At 46.4% G+C, this 24,823-nt stretch overlaps 1 protein-coding gene across 1 annotated transcript in view; it reads right to left on the bottom strand.

Moving 5' to 3' along the window:
* The window catches only part of LOC146181878 (uncharacterized), a 40,722-nt gene that overhangs the window by 5,297 nt on the left and 10,602 nt on the right, over nt 1–24,823 (bottom strand). Inside the window, exons 5-18 of the mRNA XM_084575861.1 lie at nt 24,531–24,665; nt 21,895–22,194; nt 20,304–20,510; nt 19,646–19,813; nt 18,155–18,341; nt 16,219–16,355; nt 15,720–15,840; nt 15,076–15,240; nt 12,380–12,526; nt 11,260–11,381; nt 6,538–6,834; nt 5,445–5,557; nt 2,463–2,700; nt 642–977 (exon numbers count right to left, since the gene is read on the bottom strand). Of these exons, the coding sequence (XP_084431987.1) occupies nt 642–977; nt 2,463–2,700; nt 5,445–5,557; nt 6,538–6,834; nt 11,260–11,381; nt 12,380–12,526; nt 15,076–15,240; nt 15,720–15,840; nt 16,219–16,355; nt 18,155–18,341; nt 19,646–19,813; nt 20,304–20,510; nt 21,895–22,194; nt 24,531–24,665 (2,673 nt within the window). The remainder of the gene's footprint in view (nt 1–641; nt 978–2,462; nt 2,701–5,444; nt 5,558–6,537; nt 6,835–11,259; nt 11,382–12,379; nt 12,527–15,075; nt 15,241–15,719; nt 15,841–16,218; nt 16,356–18,154; nt 18,342–19,645; nt 19,814–20,303; nt 20,511–21,894; nt 22,195–24,530; nt 24,666–24,823) is intronic.

Raw genomic sequence — 24,823 nt, 5'->3', positions numbered from 1 at the left:
TGGTGATGTCACAACGTCAAGACTTTGCTTTGCCGCACAGTTCACAAGGACTGCCAAAAAGCTAAAGCCTCGCTCACAGTCGACACGCAGACTTCTATGCGTGTTACTCTACCATTTACTCTTTCTACAATGCACCGCACTTTGATCACGACAAACTGGTACAGATCTCAGATCATTCACAGCTATCCCGGTGCAGTGTTAGAAAATATGCAATGTTAAACACTATATAAAGAACGCCGGTCGGCGCAACATGCGCGTAGCATTGCGGGACATATCTTTTCAACACTATCAGATGTACGTGTACCTAATCTTGCTCACACTATATAAAGAACGCCGGTCGGCGCAACATGCGCGTAGCATTGCGGGACATATCTTTTCAACACTATCAGATGTACGTGTACCTAATCTTGCTGCGAATTAGCTAAGTGATATTTCTTCGAGAAAACAACTCATTGTCACTTGGCTTCTTACGGGCCGCTTATGGCATTTATGTGGCGAAGCACTCCAGTAATTTTAGAGCAGTCAAAATTAAGTCCTCACGCCAAAAGTAGACTAAAAAGGCACAATCATAGTTTGACCTGAGCTCTGCGAGTTGCACCGTCTATATCTTGCAGGTTGTCTACGCTGCTGGCGCTACGCACCTTGACGCAGGCATCGCGCATGATGTTCTTGTAGAGGCCAAGCTCCTCGACATCCTTAACGAAGAGGAACTCTCGGCTGGTATCGATCCAGTCGTACAGAAGCCGGAGTAGGTTGGTCAGCACCTGTGTGTCACCCTGCTGCGCATCGTCCTGGTCGCCGCCGCCAGGAGGTGGCCTGCCGAGCAGCAGTGACCCGAGCCGCTGGCTGAAGCTGTTGCGCGATGCCGGGGCAGGGACGCACGCGGACTTGCCCACCACGATGCGCATGAGCACATCGGACACCACCCATGGGAAGCTCTGGATGCCGCCCTCAGAAGCCTGGAGCTGATACGTCACCTGCGTTCCGACCACGCACAGTACTTGAGCGAAGACGTAAGCTAGTCGCCGCACAGTGTAAAGGGAACCTTCAATCGTTACTGAATTAAGAACTTTGTGTTTCGAGTACGTGCCATTCGCCGAATGCTCACCAAGAAGAAAAGTTGCTTGAAGAAGCTGAGATGTACATGAAGAAAGGGCCCTGTGACTTTTAACTGAAGCATTCCGGTCACTTCCAACGATCAGGAGTTACTCATTGCCAGATGCACAAAAAAATCTGCAACAAGACGAAAGCCTTTTGCCGCCCTGCCGCGATCCTTAGAAAGTCCCTAATTTCCCGAGAGAAAGAGAGAGAGGAAGAGTTTCTAGAGAAAGGGAGGGAGACAACGGAGGGAGGGGAAAAAGAAAGAGTAGAGAGAAAGGAAGATACAGAGAAGAGACAGAGAGCGGAAGAGTTTCTAGCGAAAGGGAAGGATACAGGGGAGGGAGAGAGGGGAAGAAGAGAGAGTAGAGAGAAAGGAAGATAGAGACAGAGAGAGAGAGAGGGGAAGATACTTCCTTTCCCAAGAGCCAAATGAAACAAAAACAAAATTCTCGAACCGAAACAGCGGTGTTGAAAGCGCTACGCGTCTAATTCAAAGCGGCCTTTTATCTTTTTATAGTGAATGCTGTTCTGGCAAGAGCTCAAGGGGCGAAAGGGAATGTGATTAGATTAGTGCATCCAAATATTACATATCCAGCTTTGATTTCTTGGTAGCACATACGCCTTCTGGAATGAATGCCCTTCAAACGCGTCAGTAGTCTTGCGGAGAATCGTCTGGTTGGATATGGAATTAGGACGCCAACAAAGAAATTCGGTAACGGAGCAGCTCATTCTTAACAGGATATCTTTCACCCGCCATGTGAAAGGCTCAATTATAACTCCGTTATAGTAGCTGTCCTAGGCATTTTGCCTAACGTCGGTGGGAGACTACAGACGGCCCCGACGGCATTCAGTTTCAAGGCAACCGGATGACCAAGGTTCACGCAGTAAAGCATTGCACGACTCACCCTGTTATATCAACTGCACAAAGACTGCTATGGCGCCTATTTGTGCCTGTCTCCGTTGTTCTACCGCAGCTAGGGGCATTGTTCATCCTTACTTTGACATAAAAACGCCGACATCCCCGATAAGAGAACTGAGTAGAAGCTCTGGGCTTCTTCGACACACACGCTCGAGCGTCTCTTCTTCTTAGCCTTTTAAAACATAGCACATACACACATCGGGACGACTGGCCAAGGCTGAACAAGAACCTCCGTTTCAACGCAGACACGAGCGCGGATGCTTTGCACAAACCATAGGCAAAACCGGTAAACCGTGCCCTTCGAGCTAATGCCACATTTAATCATTTCAGCTTTTTTCGCATTCCAGCCATCTGAGAACATGTCCTAACCATAGGCGAGCCTGTAAAGGCCAGATTCAAAGCGCTGCCCGTATAAGAGGAAGGGAAAGAAGACGCGTCACACCTGATACCAGGCGGAGGCCTTAAGGTTCTCTCGTGTCTCGTCCAGCTGCTGCGAGAAGAACTCCTCGCGCGTTCGGCGTACCACGTGCTCCACCTGGCTCTCGATCACCATGGCCATGTCCGTGGGGTCGTTCTTCTCCTTCACGTACTTGCTCAGTTTGGACACAGCACCCGAGAGGGCCTCGCTCTCGCTCTCAATACGGTACGACTTCAGCAAGGCACGGATCTTCATTGCGTACCTGGCGCAAAGGAAACGGATGAATGTCTGTAACGCCTCATAGCAAACCTATGGGGGCGCCGCGTAGTGGAGAGCACCGGAAGTTTCAATCACCTCGGGCACCTTCTTTTTCGCTACCATAGAAAGGCGGGCGCTGCGGTCGGGATTCTGTAATAATAATAATAATAATAATAATAATAATAATAAAATAATAATAATAATAATAATAATAATAATAATAATAATAATAATAATAATAATAATAATATTAATAATAATAATAATAATAATAATAATAATAATAATAATAATAATAATAATAATAATAATAATAATAATAATAATAATAATAATCTTTATTGAACACCAAGGAGTCAGCACACAGCAAAACGAGCCCATTTAAGCCAATAATGGCTTGAGGGACGTGTCCCAGCATCGTCGGATAGGTGATGTGGATACGATATACCGCCATAAATTGAAATACCAAAGTGGAAAAGAAACAAAATGATTCGAAAAATGATTGCAGATAAATTCAAGGAGCGGCTACAGAATTAAGGTTTGACATGTACACTCTTCGTCAAAAATGTAGAGCCCAGGGGGTCTGCTTCTGAGCCGCTTCGTGTGGCTTGTAATGCATTTCCAGTGTTCAAAATCTCTTGAGGGTAACAATATGTTTGTCCTACCCTCTCCAACAGGAAGGACCTCCATTAAAGCTACATCTTACTCCACTACAAGACTGAGAAGCAGACCCCCTGGGCTCTACTCTTTTGACAAAGGCTGTACTACATTGAGACGTGAAAGGCTAGAAATTAACAAAATGCTTTAACATGTGTAGTAAACGCTTCAAGTGTGACCGCGAATTAACAGTAAACATTCATCTGACGAATTTTAAACACATTTTAGACATACCCGCAGCGTCTTGCTGCTCCACATGTACTCGCAATAATAATAATAACAATAATAATAATAATAATAATAATAATAATAATAATAATAATAATAATAATAATATTAATAATAATAATAATAATAATAATAATAATAATAATAATAATAATAATAATAATAATAATAATAATAATAATAATAATAATAATAATAATAATATTAATAATAATAATAATAATAATAATAATAATAATAATCCTTTATTTGCGTCATATGATATGACACGGGAGACCGGCAGTAAAACCTGCCACACAAGGACAGTTTGACAAGGCCGCAGGCCTCCTTTTACAGTTCACAGCGAGTCATATGACACACCTCTTAAAAAGAAACTGTGGAGACCAACAAACTACATATAAATAACTTCCTTAAAGAAACGCAAGTTATATCCCGCGCACAGTCGAGCATCCTAATCATTGAGCCATCGCGGCGGGTGGAAATCGGATTATGTACGATTTCTAGACGGCAATGCAGTCGCGTTCGGATATTGCGTCTGCCAAGGCAACGTTATGCGCCACACTGGTACTTTGGTACTTCATGTTCAGAAGATTTCCAAAAGGCAGTCATGGGACACGCTGCTGCAGTTCGCCGCACAGGTGGGAATAGTGCAGGCAATCTTCGAGTCTTTTCAATGGCATTTACCATCTGCGTGCGCAGCAATCTTCACCATTTTGAAAATAGATGAACTTGTGGTCTGGTGATTACGGTCAGGTACAATACAAGGTCATAGTAAATATTTCGATGCGGGCTAATTTTGACATAGTATGCAGGAATAAACGACCCAAAGTGACACCAGGTGTGAAGAAAACGGTAGTGGTGGGCTTCGGTATTTTCGACCACCTGAAGTTCTTTTAACGTGAACTCATATCACACAGTGCAAGGCACTTTTGCATAGTCCTTTGGTACACGCCACGCAGTGTAAAAGCGAAGGTCACTGCACATATTTCGGTTTCAAGGCGGTCTGCGCATCGGAGAGCAGCAAAAGACTTTGTAGACAAGTAAATCCATGCCTTGATTGGGCTCGTTGTTTTGTCTCAAGTTAATTACGCAGTTGTCTAATTATTCTTTATATTCCTGAACTTCAAGCTATTAAAATACATTTCGACACAGAATGTTTAAGGATTAGAAGGAATCCTACTGACTACTCCTCACACTTGATATCAACTTTCCAGCCGTCTTGAAATGGAGCTGTAGGCATGTGGTTTTTACTGCCTGTGCTGAAACTCCCTTATGGCGTTTTGACACGTCAATGCGCAATTCATAATCGATTCTTTGGAGGCAAACTACAATGTGGTGTAAGTGGCCGAATTTGCTCACTGGTTTAGAGAAGGGCGCGTGACACAAATCCAAATGCGCGCAAAGGAATGCTTGCGGTGAAACGTTCGTTAGGAGTCCTTTGAACCAATGCTAGCGCTCTCGAGCTTTAATACAACAAATCCTTAGAGATATAGCAAAAAAAAAAAAAAAAATTGTTCTTTCATGAACGTCGTCACGGTCTGACAAGTTGCGATCCTTGTGTTGCTGTGTGCTACATTAGAGATTTAGCTTACCGGGATCCGCGATCCGCCACCGTGACTCGTGGGCGTGGCGCCCAAGCTGATTGGTCCCGACGTGGCAGGTCTGTGTGATGATGATAATGTTAAATAGTTATCATCACACAGATCTGCCATGTCGACATCCAGAATGGGACGCCATCTATCGGGCTCAACAGGCTCTGGGCATGCGCAGTGGAAAACGCGGTGGCGGATCACGGTAGCGAATCGCGGATCACGGTAAACTAAAACTCTCTATTACTGCAACGTGCAGAGATATCGTGCCTACCGCTTGTATGAGACCGCAGCCTCCTCCAGGTACTGTTCCCGGCCCTCTAGCAACAGTCGGGGGTCCGGAAGGCATTCTTCTACTATTTCCAGGTACTCGGTGCTCAGCTCAACCTGTCAATTGCAACCAAACGAGGACACCGCAAAACGGGATCTTATCCTCCCTTCAGCAGACCATTAATGAACACAAAACGGGCAGCATGTGTTAACGCACAAAAATATTGTTACTTCATCTTCCAGTGGCTACCAAGATATGAATACCTCTGACGTAGTAGGAATATCCTCGCCCTGGCACAAAATGTCTATAGGGAGAGAGAAACCGCATTACAGGTTAAAATAGTTTATTTTTACCCAGCAAGGCGACGTGGTGCACAGTATCATGAGTGCAATCCTCATTAAAGTGATCTTCACATGTGGTTCGTATAACAATAAATCAAGCCTATCGACTGCCTGCGTATGATGGAGGTGTGAAAAATTTTTCAAATGCCTTTAGTTTAAACAAAATTTGACATTCAATTATCTCCAGTCAGCGAACAATATTAACAATATTATTATAAACAACATCGACAAAAGTAGCTGCTAAGTGCTGTCTCCAGTGGAGGTAGGTAGCAAGTTATGCCCGGCAATAATAAATTGCGAATCCATAAAAACGCATGGATTTAACCAGTAATCTTAAGTCGCGTGTGATCATTCACACAAGGATATAACCCTCACTCCCCTGATATTGTTAACTACGCAATCCACTAACATTAAATGCAGTTGAGATGAAGACCAAATGGCTCATGCTCGAACACCGATGAATCCGAACAGGCAGTTATTGCAAAGCTACTGAGGCGCTTTCAAGTTTACAGCTTGTGTATTCCAACGTTAGTTAATAAAGTAGCAAACGAAGACTGCGTCAAACGGCAAGCCGTGGGAACGAATGAGTTGCGGAGTTGACGCGTACGTCATGAACAAGGCCGAGTTGAGGAGTAGACGCGCGCATTATGGACAGCCCTGTAATCGCATACAGCGTTTAAGCACTTCTTTAGACTTCGTCACCAGAGTTAAGGGTGGACATCTAAACTTACACGTCGGCCAGCGCGGGAGTGTACCTTTTTGCAGTTTCGGTAGAGCTGCCCAAGGACCTTGCGAGAACAATATGTGTTCTTCGTGTCGAGTTTCTCCATGAAATCAGGGTACATGGGCGGCTTCTCGGAGTTCTGGAAGCCTTTGAGGTCGCCGCACTTGGCGAAGTCCAAGTTGATGGCGCACTTGCGCGCCAAGTCGCGGCAGCGGCGCGAATTGATCCCGCCATTCAGCATGTCAGCCCATACGAGGTGCGCATTGGCGATTAGGCCTATCTTGTCGCCCTTGATGTACTGGCAGAAGAAGTCCACCATGTCCTGGACCTATCGCCACCGTGAGGGAATGGAAACCCGTATTGTTAGGCGCCAATCTTCAGATGGAGGAGGAACTAAATTTCGTAGTGTCAATAACCTGAAGGTAAGAGTCCTAATAAGGGCGCCAAACTTAATGTGGCACTGTTAGCAGGAAAGCTCCAGCAGCCTGTTTGCTCGCCTATGCTGCTGACTGCTCTTGAGGGGTCGAGAATGCTGTCGATATTATGAAGTGGGGCGGGACTTCGAAAATGTCTTTACAGAGTGGCTGTAAAATAGTCCTAGTAAATGCTGTAACAGAAATTTGGTAGCGATTTTATAGATGCAGATTAGAATAGAGTTTAAAACTAGATAATTTTGTTAAAATTTTTTACTTTCTGCCCCTTTAATACAATTTTCCTTTTAACTGTTTCTGCCACGTTGGCGCCCACTGAGACTGCAAGTGAAATCTTTCACTAGCTTCTCATTAAGGAAGAAGAAAGTCTACTGTGCTATGTTTCTCTGAGATCCCTATTGCTATCAGCGTGACTATTATTGCATGTATTCTAATATTTACAAGGTAAAAACGAGGAATCAGCACTTGGCCTGCACATATATATCAGCAACCAATTTGTCATTTTCCCTGTGAAGGTTTAATAAGATGTTTTTGTAAAATGCCAGTGTAACCTCCTATCACACACACACACACACACACACACACACACACACACACACACACACACACACACACACACACACACACACACACACACACACACACACACACACACACACACACACACACACACACACACACACACACACACACACACACACACACACACACACACACACACACACACACACACACACACACACACACACACACACACACACACACACACACACACACACACACACACACACACACACACACACACACACACACACACACACACACACACACACACACACACACACACACACACACACACACACACACACACACACACACACACACACACACACACACACACACACACACACACACACACACACACACACACACACACACACACACACACACACACACACACACACACACACACACACACACACACACACACACACACACACACACACACACACACACACACACACACACACACACACACACACACACACACACACACACACACACACACACACACACACACACACACACACACACACACACACACACACACACACACACACACACACACACACACACACACACACACACACACACACACACACTATATATATATATATATATATGGTTTTCTTGTGACTAATGGGCCAGGGAAATTCAAACAGGATGTCACACAACTTTCCCGATTATCTATTTTATTCTAACAGTTTCGGACGGTGGACCGTCCTTCTTCCCGGTAAGAATTGAGAATTGAGGGTAGACTTCTACCCTGAAGGATGGTCCACCGTCCGATATATATATATATATATATATATTATATTGGCAGGCCAAGTGTTTATTCCTCGTTTCTACCTTGTACATCTTAAAATAAAGGCAATAAAGTGACACCAATAGCAACAGGGAACTCGGAGACACAAATGCTGCCATTACCCAATTATGTAAACTGTTTGAAAACATCAGTGATCAACTGTTGAAAGGGAGAGTGCTAAGTGATTTTGTTACGTTAGCATGCACGTATATTTCCAGACAGTCACATGCTAATAAGTTCTTTGGAAAGCTGACATTGTAAAGAAGAGGTTATGATTATGCGGACAGACGTCTGAGTGAAAGAAAGAAGTGCTTTTCGCTGGAAGCATGTGAAAGATGCCTTAATCAATGTCCGTAAGCAAATTCTTGATGCACTCAGTCTCTTTCATTGATGCACTGACGCGCTTGCATAGGTAGAGGAAGTCTTCGATGTAGCTGGAGAAGCTTTCACCTGCCTGCTGGGAAAGAGAGCGAAGACGCTGTTCTGCGCACAATTTGCGCACGGCCGGACGCCTGAAGATGTCTACAAAGGCGGTCTAGAAAGTGGACCAGGGGGCGAAGTCCGATTCGTGGTTTTTGAACCATAGGTTCGCAACATTCGTCAAGTAAAAATGACATTTGTGAGCATCATGCTGTCATCCCACTGATTGTGAGCGCTCACTAGATCGTAGAAGGACAGCCAGTCTTCCCCATCGTGGTCGTCTGTGCCACCAAAGGAGAAGGATCCCACTGAAGCGCACAGGGGCGGTTTGCGGGTGGCGGTAACGAAGCAGTTTGTTGGATGACGTCAGATGGCATCGTGATACTAAGGATACGACTGTGCATCCCCAGGATCGGTCCTCGCACACTCCACCAAGTGTTAAGCGGGGATTCAAGACATTGGCAGCGAACAGGACCGGAGCGGTGGTGATTAGCTTGTAGATGCTGGGCCACCCAAAATCACTTTTATGCGAAGCATATTGCTAGAGGTAAACCACACTCCTTCGTGACGGTTACATGCCGTGCAAAGAATGTGAAATGCTACGTCACACCACGTGATACGCGGACGCCACGACAGAGGAGAGACGGGGGTCCAGCTCGCGCCGTCGGCTGCGGTTGCACGCCGTGCGGACCACGTGGTATGGTGACGTCACACCACGTGATACGCTGACGTCATGGCACATCAACGGAACGTCTTGAGAAAATGGGTATCAACAACAGATGGGCCGAGCTAGCTGAGGGAGTTAGAATAGCTCAGCTGGAGCGACTTAGCCAATCTGAAACAGGAAGAAAAATACTAGAATGGATAGACATCAAACCGGGATACACTGCCCATAAGACAGTGGATATCCAGGAAGAGATAAGAGCCAGGATACGCGTCCCGCCTATGCCAAAAAATATGCATCCCGAATATAACAAAGAGAGGCGCGGGCATAGAGACAGAGCCTACGAGAAAAGAATGGGAGAACAACCAGCAGAACAAGTGGCCTACGTAGATGCTGCATGTGGACGGCAAGGAGCAGCCGTATCCGCAGTAGTCGACGGAACAGGAGCACCTGTAGTATCGGCTTCAAACCGCACGAGAGACGCCAACGCGGCGGAGGAATTGGCAGTAGCGCTCGCTTGTGTCGGTACCAAGGCTAAATTCATACTATGCGATAGCAAAAATGCGGTCAGAAATTTTTGGAAGGGAAGAATATCAGAAGAAGCTAAACGAGTCCTCGAATCGAGGCCGCTTGAGCGCAACGTGGAAATTATATGGATACCAGCACATGAATCCATCGCAGGGAATGAGGCTGCTCACGAGTTTGCCCGAGCTCTCTATCACCGGGCGGCTGCCGAGCAGCCCTCTTGCATGGATGTAAAAGATAGCCTAATCTCGTATAAAGAGGTTACAGAGCACTCTAAACTAAGCAGAAGGGTCTATCCGCCGCCAGACCGTTCCCTCGGAAACGGGGAGGCAATTGCATGGAGGCAATTGCATGGAGGAGGCTACAAGGGGGCAATCATATTAGTCCCTTTTGGGTATATGCAACAATTTCAAAAGATGAAAAGGATCTACATTGCATAACATGTGGGAGATGGGGCACTCTAGATCATATTATTTGGGAATGTAACAACAGCCCAGGAGCTAAAAAAATATAGATAGAGACGCCTGGGAGACCCTGCTGCGAAGCGAGGACCCCGCTCAGCAGCAGCAAGCCATCTGCCTGGCGGCTGAGGCCGTGAAGCAACAATGTATATTCACCAGACCTTAGTTCGCGAGGCTCCTGAGTAAGGTTCCATCAGGCCTGCGTGCCGGGGAGTCCGAAACGGAGCTTCTCGGTGGAAATAAAGGTTTTTCAACAACAACAACAACGGGGGACCGGCTCGCGCCGTCGGCTGCGGTTGCACGCCGTGCGGACCACGTAGTATGGTGACGTCACACCACGTGATACGCTTACGTCACGACAGAGGAGAGACGGGGACCGGCTCGCGCCGTCGGCTGCGGTTGCACGCTTGTGCATTTCAAGTTTAAACCGTGTAAAAGCACGTGTAACCAAGGAAAGAAAAGTTTAGCAAAGTGCAACCATGGAAAGCAGAGTTTAGCAATCAGTATGCTTCGCATCTGACCAGGCTTAACCAAGCTAATCCTCAGCCATTTTTTTTTATCTCCCTCGGCCATCTGTCTACATAATCTTAACATCTTCTTTACAGCATATATATTCGACGTGGCAATTATATACGAGCGGGAATTTACTGTTTAAAAAATTGTGTAATGGTAGCATTTGGCGTTCTAGAAGAAAGGTACAGGAACTGAGCAAGACACTGTGCGTTCGGGTGATGGGCATAACAACCAAAGCATATAAACACTGAGAATAAAGTATATAACTAAAAGATATAACTAATTTGCGATTTCATTTTACCGCTCTCTTCCTTCCACAGAGGGGCAGGTAACCTTCAGACGGGGGGACCACGGTGTCGGCGAAATTTCTCACCCCAATGGGCGCTCTCCGCTCCTTAGGCGGCTCGCTGTAGTAGTGCATGGGGACCGAGTTGGTCTTGAAGATGAGGTCCTCATACCACAGCACAGAATACTCATCGCCGTCCAGGTCGGAACCTGGGCGCAGTAAAGGCCGCATTAGAAAGTAGCGCCACAAAAAAGGTTTTTCCCGGAAATCCGCAGCGCCAATCACTGTAGGGCCTTGATCCGCTCTAGACTAATGGCAAACGACCCAAACTAGCGATGGTCATCGACTGAAAGGGTTGTGCCGACTCATAGACCGGAAAACTTAAAAAAAAATGGGCGTCTGAGTTGATCGTGCGCTACAGTGCGTTTCTCTTCGTCTTTGACCGTACACTTGTGGCTGGCCAGATAAGTAAAAACGATATTCAACGCAATTTGCAGCACCTTGTGTAAATTCTTGCAATATCATCAAATATCGTGTACAATTATAAATCTAACTATGATAGAAAGCTGTACTAGTTGTTAATGATCCATGTTATAACAGTGCGGAATTCCAAAGGGTAGATAGAAAGATATTAGAGACTAACAAAATCGCCGCAGGCCGTGAGTTGTGAGTCAGTTCCGGGTCGTTTTTCTTGCTGGAAAAGGAACGAAGGTTCCTCGGTAATTAACAGCCGATTTTGTTAGCGCTTTCATGCAATTATCGCTTTTACATGTGCAGAGTAGTTCAGTTTCTGCCTTGGTTTCTTCCGCACATTTCGAGTACTGCTACGTCATGGTTCGATTTGATTTTTCTTGACACTGATGAATTTCCTGGCGCATGCTCACTGAGAGAAAGGTTTTATTTTGACCACGCATTATTTGTTAGTGCGCTCTTGTCCGTGTTGTTCTTTTCTGTGTTTTCGTGTTGTATGTGTGCCATTTTAACATGCAAATCTCGCCCAGTCACACAGTACTGCTGCTAGAAATTCTCCATTGCGAAAGACATGTATTTTCTTCTGGCACTGCAGCAATATGTTCTTTTCACCGATGCATATATATGCCTGCCCTTTCAAGGCAAGTCCACAGCGCTCTGGTCCCGGTACAAGGCGGTGTAACGTGAAAACTACGCCGATATTCGGCAGTGTCAAACATGGGTGCAATATGCGTACCGGCCATCTCGTCGGGGTGCGGTCGCTCTCCTTTCTGAGGGAAGACGATGCAGTCACGCACGTGGTGCAGCTGAGGCACGTTCACCGCCGTCAGCTTCCGGACGTCCCCAGGGTGCATGCACGGGTTCTTGGTCACGACCACATCTCCTATGAATGACATTGTGATGGAAATACAAACACTGCTTGCACTGTACGCGCAGATTTAAAGCAAAGCGAAGGAACCAATGTCTGAAATGTTAAATGATCCGCCTCGCCCGCAAAATACGGCGGATATCAGGTTAAGCCAGTGACAACTATGCTCCTGGGGATAGTTGCAGCTCCAGACGCCGGCGTAAAGGTGCGCTTACACCTAGCATCAACACGTGATCTACCATTGCCTGACTTAAGTTATATGACTCACATTCCATGCCATCAGTGTGACAGCACCATTTCCGTACTTGCAGATGGAGTTGACGTGTAGACACCAATATATATCACGGTATATCAGATACAAATGTTCTTAAATATCTATACTGTAGGGTTTAACTACCTTAAGCAACATATTTGCCACGACGAGCTGCAGATTAACCTATATCACCTGTGTTCTTCAACGTGAACTGGCATCGACAGCACATTGGCGGCTTTTACATTTTAATAATATTTAAACTAGGGCAATATGATTGAACTAGTGTTCTGGTATCCAAGCGCATTCTTGAAGTGCCTCGCCGGTGTGGCACAGTGGTTATGGCGCTCGACTACTGTTCCCAAGGACGCGGGATCGAAGCCCGGCCTCGGCGGCCGCTTTTCGATGGACGCGAAAAGCAATGCGCCCGTGTGCGGTGCGATGTCAGTGCACGTTAAAGAACCCCAGGTGGTCAAAATTTCCGGAGTCCTCCACTACGGCGTCTCTCATAGCCTGAGTCGCTTTGGGACGTTAAACCCCACAAACCAAACCAAACCATTCGTGAAGTCTCCTGCTTTAAAGGAATTCGTCAGAAAACAACCTGCAGGACAATTATTTTGATCCTAAGCAGCACAGAAGAAAGCTACGCTTGAGTTGACAAGTATACTGCGCTGCCATATGCATGAAGTCAAAATGTTCTTAGCCTTCCAGAGTGTCTCACAGTTTGGTGTGTAAGAGAATACCTGCACGCATTATATTAGTACCAAGAGAAGCGAGTGGTGGGCCTTCAACAATCTGCTTGGACACATTTTGCCCCAACTGTTTCCTACCACTTTCGCATTTGTGGAGCCTAACGAAGGATGTAAAATAAAACTACAGGGTCTCTTAGATGTCTCCTAAGAGGAGAACGGCGAATGAGTCATGCCTAGTTATTGTAGTAGTTACCACGCATAATTAGCATTTTTACTCATTTCCAATCAGTTCCGGCATTTACAAATCGTCGTCTGACGTCTTTTCGTAGTCATTAGCAGTCATGATGAGTCATGCCTAGTCATTGTAGTCATTACCACTCCCCGCTAAATATTTTCACTCACTTCCAACCTGTTGCGGTCATTATAAGTTGTAGTTTTACGTACTGGTCAATAGTAGTCATTTTAGTCGTTATTAATCATTATTAGTCAGTAGCATTAGTTATAACTCTATTATAACTAACTCATATGTGACCAGCAATCTTTTTTTTTTCCCTTCTTAATCTCCCTCCTCCCACGTCCTCTATTTGCGAGTGATACTTCAGCAGACAGATGCGATGCACAGAATACGCGCACAGCTCTTGCGCAGCTTTTCGCTCCATGAGGCTAGACAGCTTTCGCCTACAAAAACCACCCTCTACAATCACGCACCCTGTTGTGCTATGTTTGCTATCACGAAAACAGGTGCGACAGGATGTATGCTTGCCCGCCACGGTGGTGCAGTGGTTAAAGCACCCGACTACTGTGCCGGAGTTCCCGGGTTCGATTCCGACCGCCGGCGGCTGCGTTTCGATGGAGGCGAAACGGAGAGGCATTTCTGTGCTTTGCGATATCGGTGCACGTTAAGGTCCCCAGGTGGTCGAAATTACTCCATAGCCCCCCACTAAGGCACCTTTCTCTCTCCGCTTTGATCTCCCTTTCTCTCTTCTCTTACGGTGCGGTTCAGGCGTCTACAGCACAACCCCGCCGCGGTGGCGCGGCTGATCTTGGCCCTGATGGGGCTGGGACAGGAGGGTCACCGCCGCTTGCGGCGGCGGCTAGCCTGCCACTGAATTGTTATCGGTTGTGGGCCGTCATTGCACCCGCCACTGCTTCGGTGGTGGTGGACGACGGCTGTTGTTGCGGCGCGCGTCTTTTTTCTCCCTCTTACTTTTTTCTGTCTTGCCTATTTTCTGTCCGCACGAAGCAGCGGAGGTGGCTCAGCTACCGAGCCAGTAGCAGGCCCGTGCATTTTTTATTTGATCCCGACCTCGGCAGCTGTGTTTCGATGTAGGGGAAACGGAGAGGCGAGCGTGTTCTGTGCGATCTCAGCGCACGTTACAGATCTCCAGGTGGTCCAAATTACTCCGTAGCCCTCCCTTAGGCTCCTCCTTTCCACTTTCACTCCCACCTTCCTCCCTTCCCTTACGGCGCGGCCCAGGTGTCCAGAGCAACAAGTGTGAGAGATACTGTGCCGTTTCCTTCCTATGAACCAATATTAATATTATTACGTCCACAGCACAAGTTTGACAGATACTGCACCTTTCCTTTTCTATTAACTTGTTATTATGATACTATATGTATACCTTCGAGAATGGTAGCCGGGTCGTTGACCTTGTACCGGAGCATGTCGTTCGAGTACTGGACAAACACCTGTCCGTACTCGAGTGTACCGGTCTCGTCCATCACGCCGAACATGGTGCGCCCGTAGTTGGGAGGCACTAGAATCCGGGCCTTGGTCCTCAGTTCCTCTACGTATGCGTGGAAGGAAAGAAGAACCCGTCACTTGGACGCGGTTGTAGAGACGTTTCGGGTGCTCACTGACAGCCATCTTAGTCTCGATGTACCAAAAAAAAAAAACAGTTTTTATGCATTGAAAGTTTGTCAAATATTCCATGAATTGTAAGACCCTGTTCACGGGCAAAGCGCCGAGAAAACGCGACACTGGGCTTTAATAGACGCAGAGTTCCCAGTCAGTCACAGCTCAAAATTAACCCTAGGTTTTACAATGTTTTACTTTGAGCATGTGAAAAATCTGAGTTACTTTAACCATGCACTGAAAAACAGTGAACGACGAGAAACATTCGATCAAAGAAAAGGAGAAACTTTCTACAAGGTCCTGAAAAGAATCAGTACCTGAGCAACTATAGACTTAATCGGAACATGTATGCACCTCGTTTTCGTATAAGAATCGTAAAAACGCGGTTTTTAGCTTGTGGAGTCTACTCACTGAGGACCTTCTTGTTGACGGCGCGAACCAGAGCCCGAAAGAAAGGCTCCACGGTCAAGTCGATGCCCACCCCAGCCAGTTCCTTGTATGGGAGACGCATGGTGCAGTATGCGCACAGAACCTGTGTGATAGCGTGTCCGGTTTGATTATCAGCTGACAAGCCGCACCAGGCTTTGAATAAACCCTGAATACTTCCTCTGAGAAGTTCACTCGATATCGCGAATTTTGACTAAAATGGCAGCACTTCCCTAGTGAAAAAAGTTCTCTAAGGCAATAACCTCAGTTTTTTCTAATCTCAAACATTTCGCATAAAAAATCATATATAAATCGCAACATCTCAAAATCTCGCACATTTTCATAAATTATTCAAGGTAATTTATGATCATGATGGTACCGTGGGAGATTCGACGCTATTCGTATGAGATTGTGTGAGGTTGTGGCCTCGTAGAACGTTTGGCTTTTCTGTATGGTATTGGCAATGGGGTAGATATTTCAGTACCTGCGCGGCCTCGTGTGGATCCATCATGCTGTCAATGAAGGAGTCAAGGATGTGGTTCTGCAACGTCAGGAACACCTTGGCCTTGATGCCACTCTGCTCCAAAATAGTGATCATAGGCCGGTTCAGGTAGAGGACGCCTGCGCGAAGGCACACGATAAATCATCGACATACTTAAATTGTGGATTTGTAATATTCCACTGCAAACATTTGCGGTAATACACGCCACAGATTGTCTTCAGTATTGCTAACGGCAATACCACTGCAGAAAAAAAGACGCCTATTAGCACTTCGCGATTTGCTGATGGCATTGAACTCTGGGGATAAACTGCAAATAATGATTGATTCCCTAGACAGTAATAGCAGAAAGGTAGGCTTGAAAATCAATATGCAGAAGACAAAGGTAATGTTCAACAGCCTGGAGAAAGGAACCTCAGTTTACGTTAGCTAGCGAAGCACTGGAAATAGTAGGCGAATGTGTCTACTTAGGACAGGTAGTAACCGCAGATCCGGACCACGAAAGGGAAATAACAAGGAGAATAAGATCGGGATGGAGCGTATTTATCAAGGACTCGCAGATTATGACTAGCAGCTAACCGATATCATTCAAGAGGAAAGTATACAACAGTTGAATCTTACCTGTACTCACCTATGTGGCTGAAACATGGAGGCTAACGAACAGGGCTCTACTTAAATTGAGGACAGCGCAAAGGGCTATGGAACAAGAAATGGTAGGGGTAACGTTAAGGGATAGAAAGCGTGCAGAGTGGGTCAGAGAAATAACTCAAGTTACCGACATTCTAGTGGAAATTAAGAAATGGGCATGGGCAGCGCTGTAGTGCGAAGAGAGGATAACTGATGGTCGCTTAGGGTGACAAAATGGATTCCAAGTGAAGGAAAGAGTAGCAGGGAGCGGCAGAAAGTTAGGTCTTCGGATGAAGTTAAGTTTGCAGAGGTCAAGTGGATGCAACTAGCGCAGGACCAGGTTAATTGGAGGAATATGGAACAGGCTTTCGCCCTGCAGTGGCATATAGTCAGGCTGATGATGATAATGATGATTAACACTTCGCAATGTAGCTAGTTTGGTTTGGTTTGTGGGCTTAAAGATAGAAAACAATTCAGGTCATGAGAGACGCTGTAGTAGAGGCCCTCGGAAATGTCGATCACCTGAGGTTTTTTAACGAGCACTTAGATCGCACAGCACACGGACGCCTTGCTTTTCGCCTCCAGCGAAAAGCGGTCGCCGGATTCGATCCCGCGTCTTTGCGTTCAGCAGTCATGCGTCCTAACCCCTCCTTCATTACGTCATCTTTTTGTGGTATCTCAGTGGGTAAAGCATGTTTACTACAATTTTGCACCACTGAATTTTTTAGAATTTGCACGCAGATATTTACTCAAGCCCAGCTCCCGCAAACGTTTGTCTATGACAGTATATGACAGAAATATCGGCACGACGCTTCAGTATATACTGCAGGCTTATATAGCCATATAAATCTGCAAAGTCTAAGAAATGAGAAAACTATAATGCTGGCGGAGGACTACGCTGAGACATTACGAAAAACACAGCTCTTCAAATACAGGGACCGACACTGAACGAAAAACACATGTGTGATCTCTGTCCTTGTCTTGAACGGAAAGCAGATGCGTAATCTCTGTCCTTGTCTTTGAAGCGCTGCATTTTCCATCACGACAAACCAACTCGCGTGAACATCTGCCTTGATACACTAAGACGCTCATAAGGGCCCAGGCGCATGTCCTCTGGGACAATGCTCAACTTGCGGACAGTGAATAGGAGCGGATTTTAAAATCTATATAACCAAATCGTTTCGGCCTGCGCCAGTAGGGGAGCAGCTGTGTGAATCACATATTTCCGTGACAAATTGACTTCTCGAAACGTTTATGTCGATGGTCGTCATTGTAGAGCACTATGACAACGTACGCGGCTTGCTAGTCTTCAGTATGTAGAGATCCTCGTGGTTCGAATGGAACTTGCGCATGCTTTCTCTGAAGACGATGCGGCGCCCGCTGAGCGTCGGGTCCAGCAGGAGCATTCCTTTGCAACCACCGTAGCGGATCTGTACAGCACACGGTTCCTCACCCTCCTCCAGCTCGAGCGCTTGGTGAACCTGCAGGAGGAGGTACGAGGCTTTCACGAATTACCACGAAAAAAGGCACGGAGTCCATCAAGCGCTATAAACAATAACAAAAAAACGTCAGGTCCTCTTTACCTTCAATAGGAAAAAAGGATCGACTCTGAGGTCTTCAGATATTTTATTGGTTGTGTCTCGTACGTTTCGTAGACATGTCACACTCAAATCGACACTAGCTTTCCCTGGACATGGTATCCGTCTACCATTTTACTAGGAGCACAATGGCCAGAATCGATAAGTCACTGTAGACACAGCCAGGACACATTGCCCAGGTCTCCTCAGTCACTAGACCTAAAGAGCGAAAATAATGGTGTTGGGCTTTTGGGAAAGCTGTGCCGCCAGCAACGACACTCCTTTCACCAGAGACGTGCAGCGCGCAGTTGTTTCTTTTATTAAAGTTATGCCGAACGCACGATAGACTCCAGTGATTCGAGGAGTAAAAACATGGCACGTATATGGTGCTTGAGGTTAGTGTACAAGCTAAGCACTCGGACATTATGTGTTTGTACAAACGGAGGACCAGCAGATATAGTCACGCATAGCAAAGCCTTTGGTGGAGTGCTGAGGTTAGAAAGTTTGCTATGGCAAATTGACAGCAGAAAAATGGGTACAAGCGGCCCTCAGCCTGGCGCTCGGCTTCCCTAGGGAGTTTGAGAGAAGCTCCGCAAACCCCTCTGTGCCCATGGTGGGCCAAACCTAGTTTCGAACAACATCTCAGACTGCAAAGGTGGTTCATCTTCGTCTTGGCTCTCCGAGTCTCGGCATCAGCAGGTTCGATCCCTGGTGCCTCCGAGCACCCACCGGTTTTTCAATAGGTATGAACTTTCTCCCGGTCTGATGTTCGACTGTATGGGATGAAATGCTTGGGAAAGGGGTCATAGGTCCCAAATAGTAGCGCCGATGGGCAGTGGTCTATTCCACCATCGGACAACAATGAGTCCGTCTCGCGCGGCAAGAGCCCATAATGTGGTCATTTTTTTCACGCCATGGAGGCCTTTGAAGGTCGAAGTGCTCGAAGGGTTTCGCCCCCGAAGAGGCACAGGAGGCTTAGCGCAGTACCTTTCAAGCGTACACTCCTGTGAGAGCAGGGCGCCGGGCCTGAAGACGCTTGTATTCATTTTTACCGATGGGTGTCCGGCGGTAGGTTTTCGAACTTCCGCAGCCGAGACGTGCGCCCAAACCACTCGGTGCGGATGGCGCAAGACAAGACAAAATTTGCTTTTTTTTTTGTTTTTTGTTTTACAAATTACATTGGTTGACGATCACAACGAAGCACCGACCTTACGAAGCAGGGCCTGCGATATTCTTCCGACGCCGTCGCTGAAGATGTACTCGCGGCGGGAACCTTCGCTGCTGCTGGTGGCGCCAGGGACCATCTGTCGTATGTCCGGTTCAACAGTCGTGTTCTGGCTCGGGACATTCAACCAACCTAGCGACTGCGAAAAGGCCTGGACACAGAGAGCAGATCATTACATTGCACCACCCCCAGCAATAATGTATTTTAAAACCACGTAGCTAAATCAAGTGGAGGTATGATTTTCTAGAACATAAACCTTGTTCATATATGAACGCTAACTTTTCGTCCCCTCTCGGAACTAGTTCGGCGTTCCTGTATTAAAAATTCAAAGGACTACATCTCTATCTACAGTGTCAACATTCAATCATTGCCCACGGTGCCTACGAACCCTGCGGACACAGAAGCGGATGCATGCACCTGCAGTGTACTGATTTCCGGAGGCCACGTCTTCATTAGTGCAATGCACGCAGCTTTGGTTTTCAAAGATGCTAGGAATGGTGATTAATTACAGGATTATTTGGTTCTGCATCATTGCAGGCATAACCTGCATTTCTTTAAATCGGAGAAACTATTAGCTCGCACGTTTTCATGCAATTTAGCGGAACGTTCAACCACTTCCAAGGATGTGGTCGGCTTCTGACCTGTCCGAGCCTCGCCATGAACTTGGGGACACTGTGGATGGCGGAGAGGTCGCCGATCCCGTCGCGTATCTGATCTGCGGTGCGGCCCTGGGTGTCGGGCGCGTAGAACCAGACGCCGTGGTTGCGCAGCTGACTCGTCGAACATCCAAGGAACATGAACCGGCGACCTCCGATCTTCACACCGGATGATAGTGGGGGCCTGATCACCTACGAAATTGTATGCACTATGAAGTTCAGAGTTCGCAGGGGTCAAGTGGATGCAGCTAGCACAGAACCGGGTGAAGTGGAGAAATATGGGAGAGGCCTCCGCGCTGCAGTGGGTATAGTTAGGATGATAATGATGATGATGAAGTGACGACGTATATGCCACCACACGTAGACCGTTCTTTTGCTGTCCTCAGTGGTTCCATCCAATCCTTCAGTCATTTCACTCGCTAACCACAAACTCATACTCGTCCATTTGTCGACACTCATAACTATTAAAAGTTTTTTCATCTGTAACGTGTACTAAAACTTTAAATAAATTTATAATTCCATTCCTGGTGGGCATCATTTGCAGACATTAATACTGGATGAAACTAGCCGCTTGAATTGTTAATCCAAACCTATTTCTTTAGCGTCAAACTCGAACATGCCTTCAACTACATATGTCTTCTATGACGTCTGTATGCGTACTTCACTCCCTTATGGGTTATTTAACAGTTTCTGAAGACACTGAACACAAATTGAAGTGGGCCTATGTTCGATTATGGCCATGTTCTGACTATACATAGCGCCGGTGACAACGTCTTAGAACATAACTTAGAACACTAATTACATATGTCGTAGCCAGCGGCTTTTGCAAGCGTGTGGTGGTATCATCGATCTTTTACAGGCAACAAACCGAAGTTCTCTACCAAAGGAATTGCCACAGAGTAGCTTGTGGGCTTTACGTCATTAATTCGGATCCAACGGCGCCAAGTAAATTCCTCTTGCTGCAGCAATAAAGGCATCTTGCTGCTGAATCGTGTCACCTCGAGAAATACAAAATCAATTTTTATTTGTAGCTAATATTGCAAGCCAATCAGTATACAGTCAACATCTGGCGCTCTTACGCCACGAAGTTAGACCCACACCCGTTTTATTAAGACGAAAGCTTTTCATGAATCATGCTGTCATAGACATGTGTTCCGCTTTTGCGGCGGCTCTGATTGGCCGAGGCGGAATGATGTCATAGAGGTCTGGACCAATCACAGAGCACCATCACAGTATGCGCTACTGCGTGCCTGATATAGCCATATGACAATCAATGGCCAATTATTAACTAATAATGAATTACGTATTTAATGACTAAATGATGACTAATTAATTACTAATGATTATTATATACCTCCATAATAACTACTTAATAATGAAATAATGTCTAATTAATTACCGATTAGTGCCAGTTGCGTAGCAGAATGCGGCACTCAGGCTTTCGCCTTTCACTACTTTAATCGCTAAAGGCCCTCGTAATTTTTTACCTTTCGTTTTAGCTTCGTGCTCTTTCGAGAAATCAGTTATGCAATGGATACTAGTGCATCCGACGTTGATAAAGCTTTCGATTACTTACCGCATTGACGAAGTCGTCTTTGCAAGCTCCCAGCGAGAAGGAGATAAGCTTGCAGTCGTCATCCCGCACGACAATGCGCAGCGCGTAGTCTGGGTCGAAGTGCTGAAGCAGGCGGCTCTTGCACACAAGCTGCGGGGGCATAAAGACGCGCCGAGTTGGTGTCAGGATCACCTTGCGTACCTTGACCATGTGGGATGGCAGCTCTTGGGCGATCACCGAACCCGTAAAGCCATCGGTGCGCTGCCGGTGCGCCCGATATCGGAAGTAGATCCGCTCCAGGGCAGTACGGAACCAAAACACCTGCGCAAGGTACCAAGGCACGATTACGCTGCTCTTGGTGAGCTGCATTGATCAGGGTGGCAACAACGCCGTCACAGCTGCCTTGATGAAAAACATTTCCACACAATGTATACGGACATTCAAGGTAAAAAAGTTGGTAAATAATTTGAGCAACAGCCATTGGTGTTTTTAATTTTCTGGTCGTTCACAGAAATGACACGCCGATATTTATTTAATGAAAACGAATAGACCTACATATGCGCCGCTTACTTCATGAGACCCATTAGCTATATACAGCATGTCAAAAGTGTAGAGCCCGGAGGTCTGCTTTTGAGTTGTGTAAGGGCGCTGATTTAGCACTAGTGAAGGTCCTTCCCATTGGAGAGGGTAGGACAAAACATCTTACCATCAAGTATTCGGAACACTGGACATGCATTACAAGCCGTACGAAGTGACTCACCCCCGCGCTCTACACTGTGAGAATGACTGTACCCCTGTGGTCAAAAGTAAACAGAGCACGCGATTTACTTCTAAATTTTTTCAACCGTTGCATAATTGAAACTGGTAGTAATGTTATGTGTGAACAGGTAGTAGACACCAGTGCCCTTTTACGTGGACAAATATTGTTTTCTTATCTCCAGTGCAGAGAGCGTGATTTTAATTTGAACCGAAAAGCGTGCTCCGTTTACTTATGTCCGCACCTGTACATACCATCCTGCGCTCAGTCTTAGTACATTGGATGTGTGAACAATTAAGTCCTCGTTTATCTGGAATAAACGTTCTCCTCTATAGCTCTCTGGTTTCGTTTAGTTTATGTTGGTCTACTGTCCCAAAGTGACTGAGGCTATTAGAGACGCAGTAGTGGGGGGTGCTCCGCAAATTTCGACCACCTGGGATTCTTTGACTTGCACGGACATCGCACAGCACATGGATGCATAGCTTTTACCTTCCCCGAAAAGCGGCCGCCGAGGCCGGTATGCGGTCCCGCATCCTCGGGTACAGATGTCGAGCGCGTGAACGACTGCGTCACCCCGGCGAATCTGCCAGCTCTGTCGTATGTGTCACTTGCTTGTGACCTTACACCAGTGCAGTGTTCACAGCGCTACGTATCTCTATGTCAGATGAATAGGTTTTTTCAGTTGACGATCTGGTCTTGCACTGTGTAGAAGTTTCCAATAAGCGCTTTCTCGACACTGGTGTGATGCTTGCGCGAAGAAAGCGACAGCACGAACTTCGTAAACGCAAGAAAGGCATCTGTTTTAATATCGACGTATATTAGGTTCAAACCATTTTGCCAGTGAGTAGCCGCAAACTACGAAATGAGTGACAATGGCAGCCCGCGAATATGTAAGCAAGCTTGCGTCACAGAAAGGAAGAAATGGTGGGAAGATCAGCACACCGAGCAATGACCTTTAAAGGAATACCTCCTCTGCAGGCTTGGTCCAAAAGATAATGTGCATAAAGTAATGCGCATATACAGGCTTTAGAAGGTTAAGGTTAAACATTTATGAGAACATATAGCTACAAGCCAGGAACATAACGTTCTAGTAATTGTTTTTTATCGGCACCACGCCACTTTTCCTCGACCACTTCCCATTTCCGCCACCAAACACAATCACAATCTTCGTTCAGCATCCTTCTGCGATTTACAAAACAAATCCTAGGACAAGAACGAAAAGCTCTTACCAGCACCTCAACCACGTTCTTGCCTCTTTTTTAATTCGTAGCAAATCGAATCGATTACTGGCATTAGCGCCCTGTACTGGAACCAACATCATCGAGATCTAATTAAACACGCGCCATTGAAATGCACCCGAAATAGGCAAGAGAACAGGCACAAAGTGCGGTATATCAGCCATTTTATTTCACACCTATTTAATAATTGGATGTGGTGCCTGCCCCACATTGGCGCTGCCTTAACCATAGCAATGGCTATAAGAAAAAAACACAAGGGAACGTGCTAAACTAACACCTTACAGGAACGCACATGCCCGCAACGCTGCCATCGAAATTAAATTAATATATCAAGAAACAAAGCATGCTAACAGTGGTTCTAATATTCAATTTTATAAGATCGCCGTAATTAGCACAGATTGTGTCTGCTGCGGCAAGATGAAAGGAAGAATACAGTCGAGAACGAAAAAAAAAAAACATCTGATGCATGCGAAGAGAAAAGCTTAAGACAAAGCGTATAACAGCCTCCTTAACTCTGGCAACGGAGAGCCGTAGCTTTCCTTCTATGTATAGGCAGAGCTGTACGTGGCCACTTGCAAGACAGGCAGCGGGCACAGAGCAGAGACGGTTCGCTACCAAACTCTTCTTCGTAAAGCCAGCCTACGAACTAACTGGGATCTCACCTTTCCCTGGGTGAGCGAGAAATAGATCTCGTATAGAGACTCTTCCAGGGCACGGGGACACTCTTCAGTACGAGCAACCACCTCCCTGAACGTTTCCCTGCACTTCTTAGCGTCCATTGCGAGCTCATCTGCGACCTGCAAAATCACAAAGCCACGTGCCACTCTTTCATTTTCAATTTTTGTAGCGAAAGCTATACTATGCCAGCCGCTTCGCCGTGATCGCACTTTCGTCGTGGTCGCACTTTGTCCGTGAAAAAATAAGTCTCCACCCGGAATCCGACCTCTATCTCTCG

This window comes from Amblyomma maculatum, chromosome 8 (assembly GCF_055883805.1).
Source record: "Amblyomma maculatum isolate TAMU_Amacu chromosome 8, ASM5588380v1, whole genome shotgun sequence".
Classification (NCBI taxonomy): Eukaryota; Metazoa; Arthropoda; class Arachnida; order Ixodida; family Ixodidae; genus Amblyomma; species Amblyomma maculatum.
The sequence above is the reverse complement of the archived record's forward strand: the minus strand, read 5'-3'. Positions and strand labels throughout refer to the sequence as shown.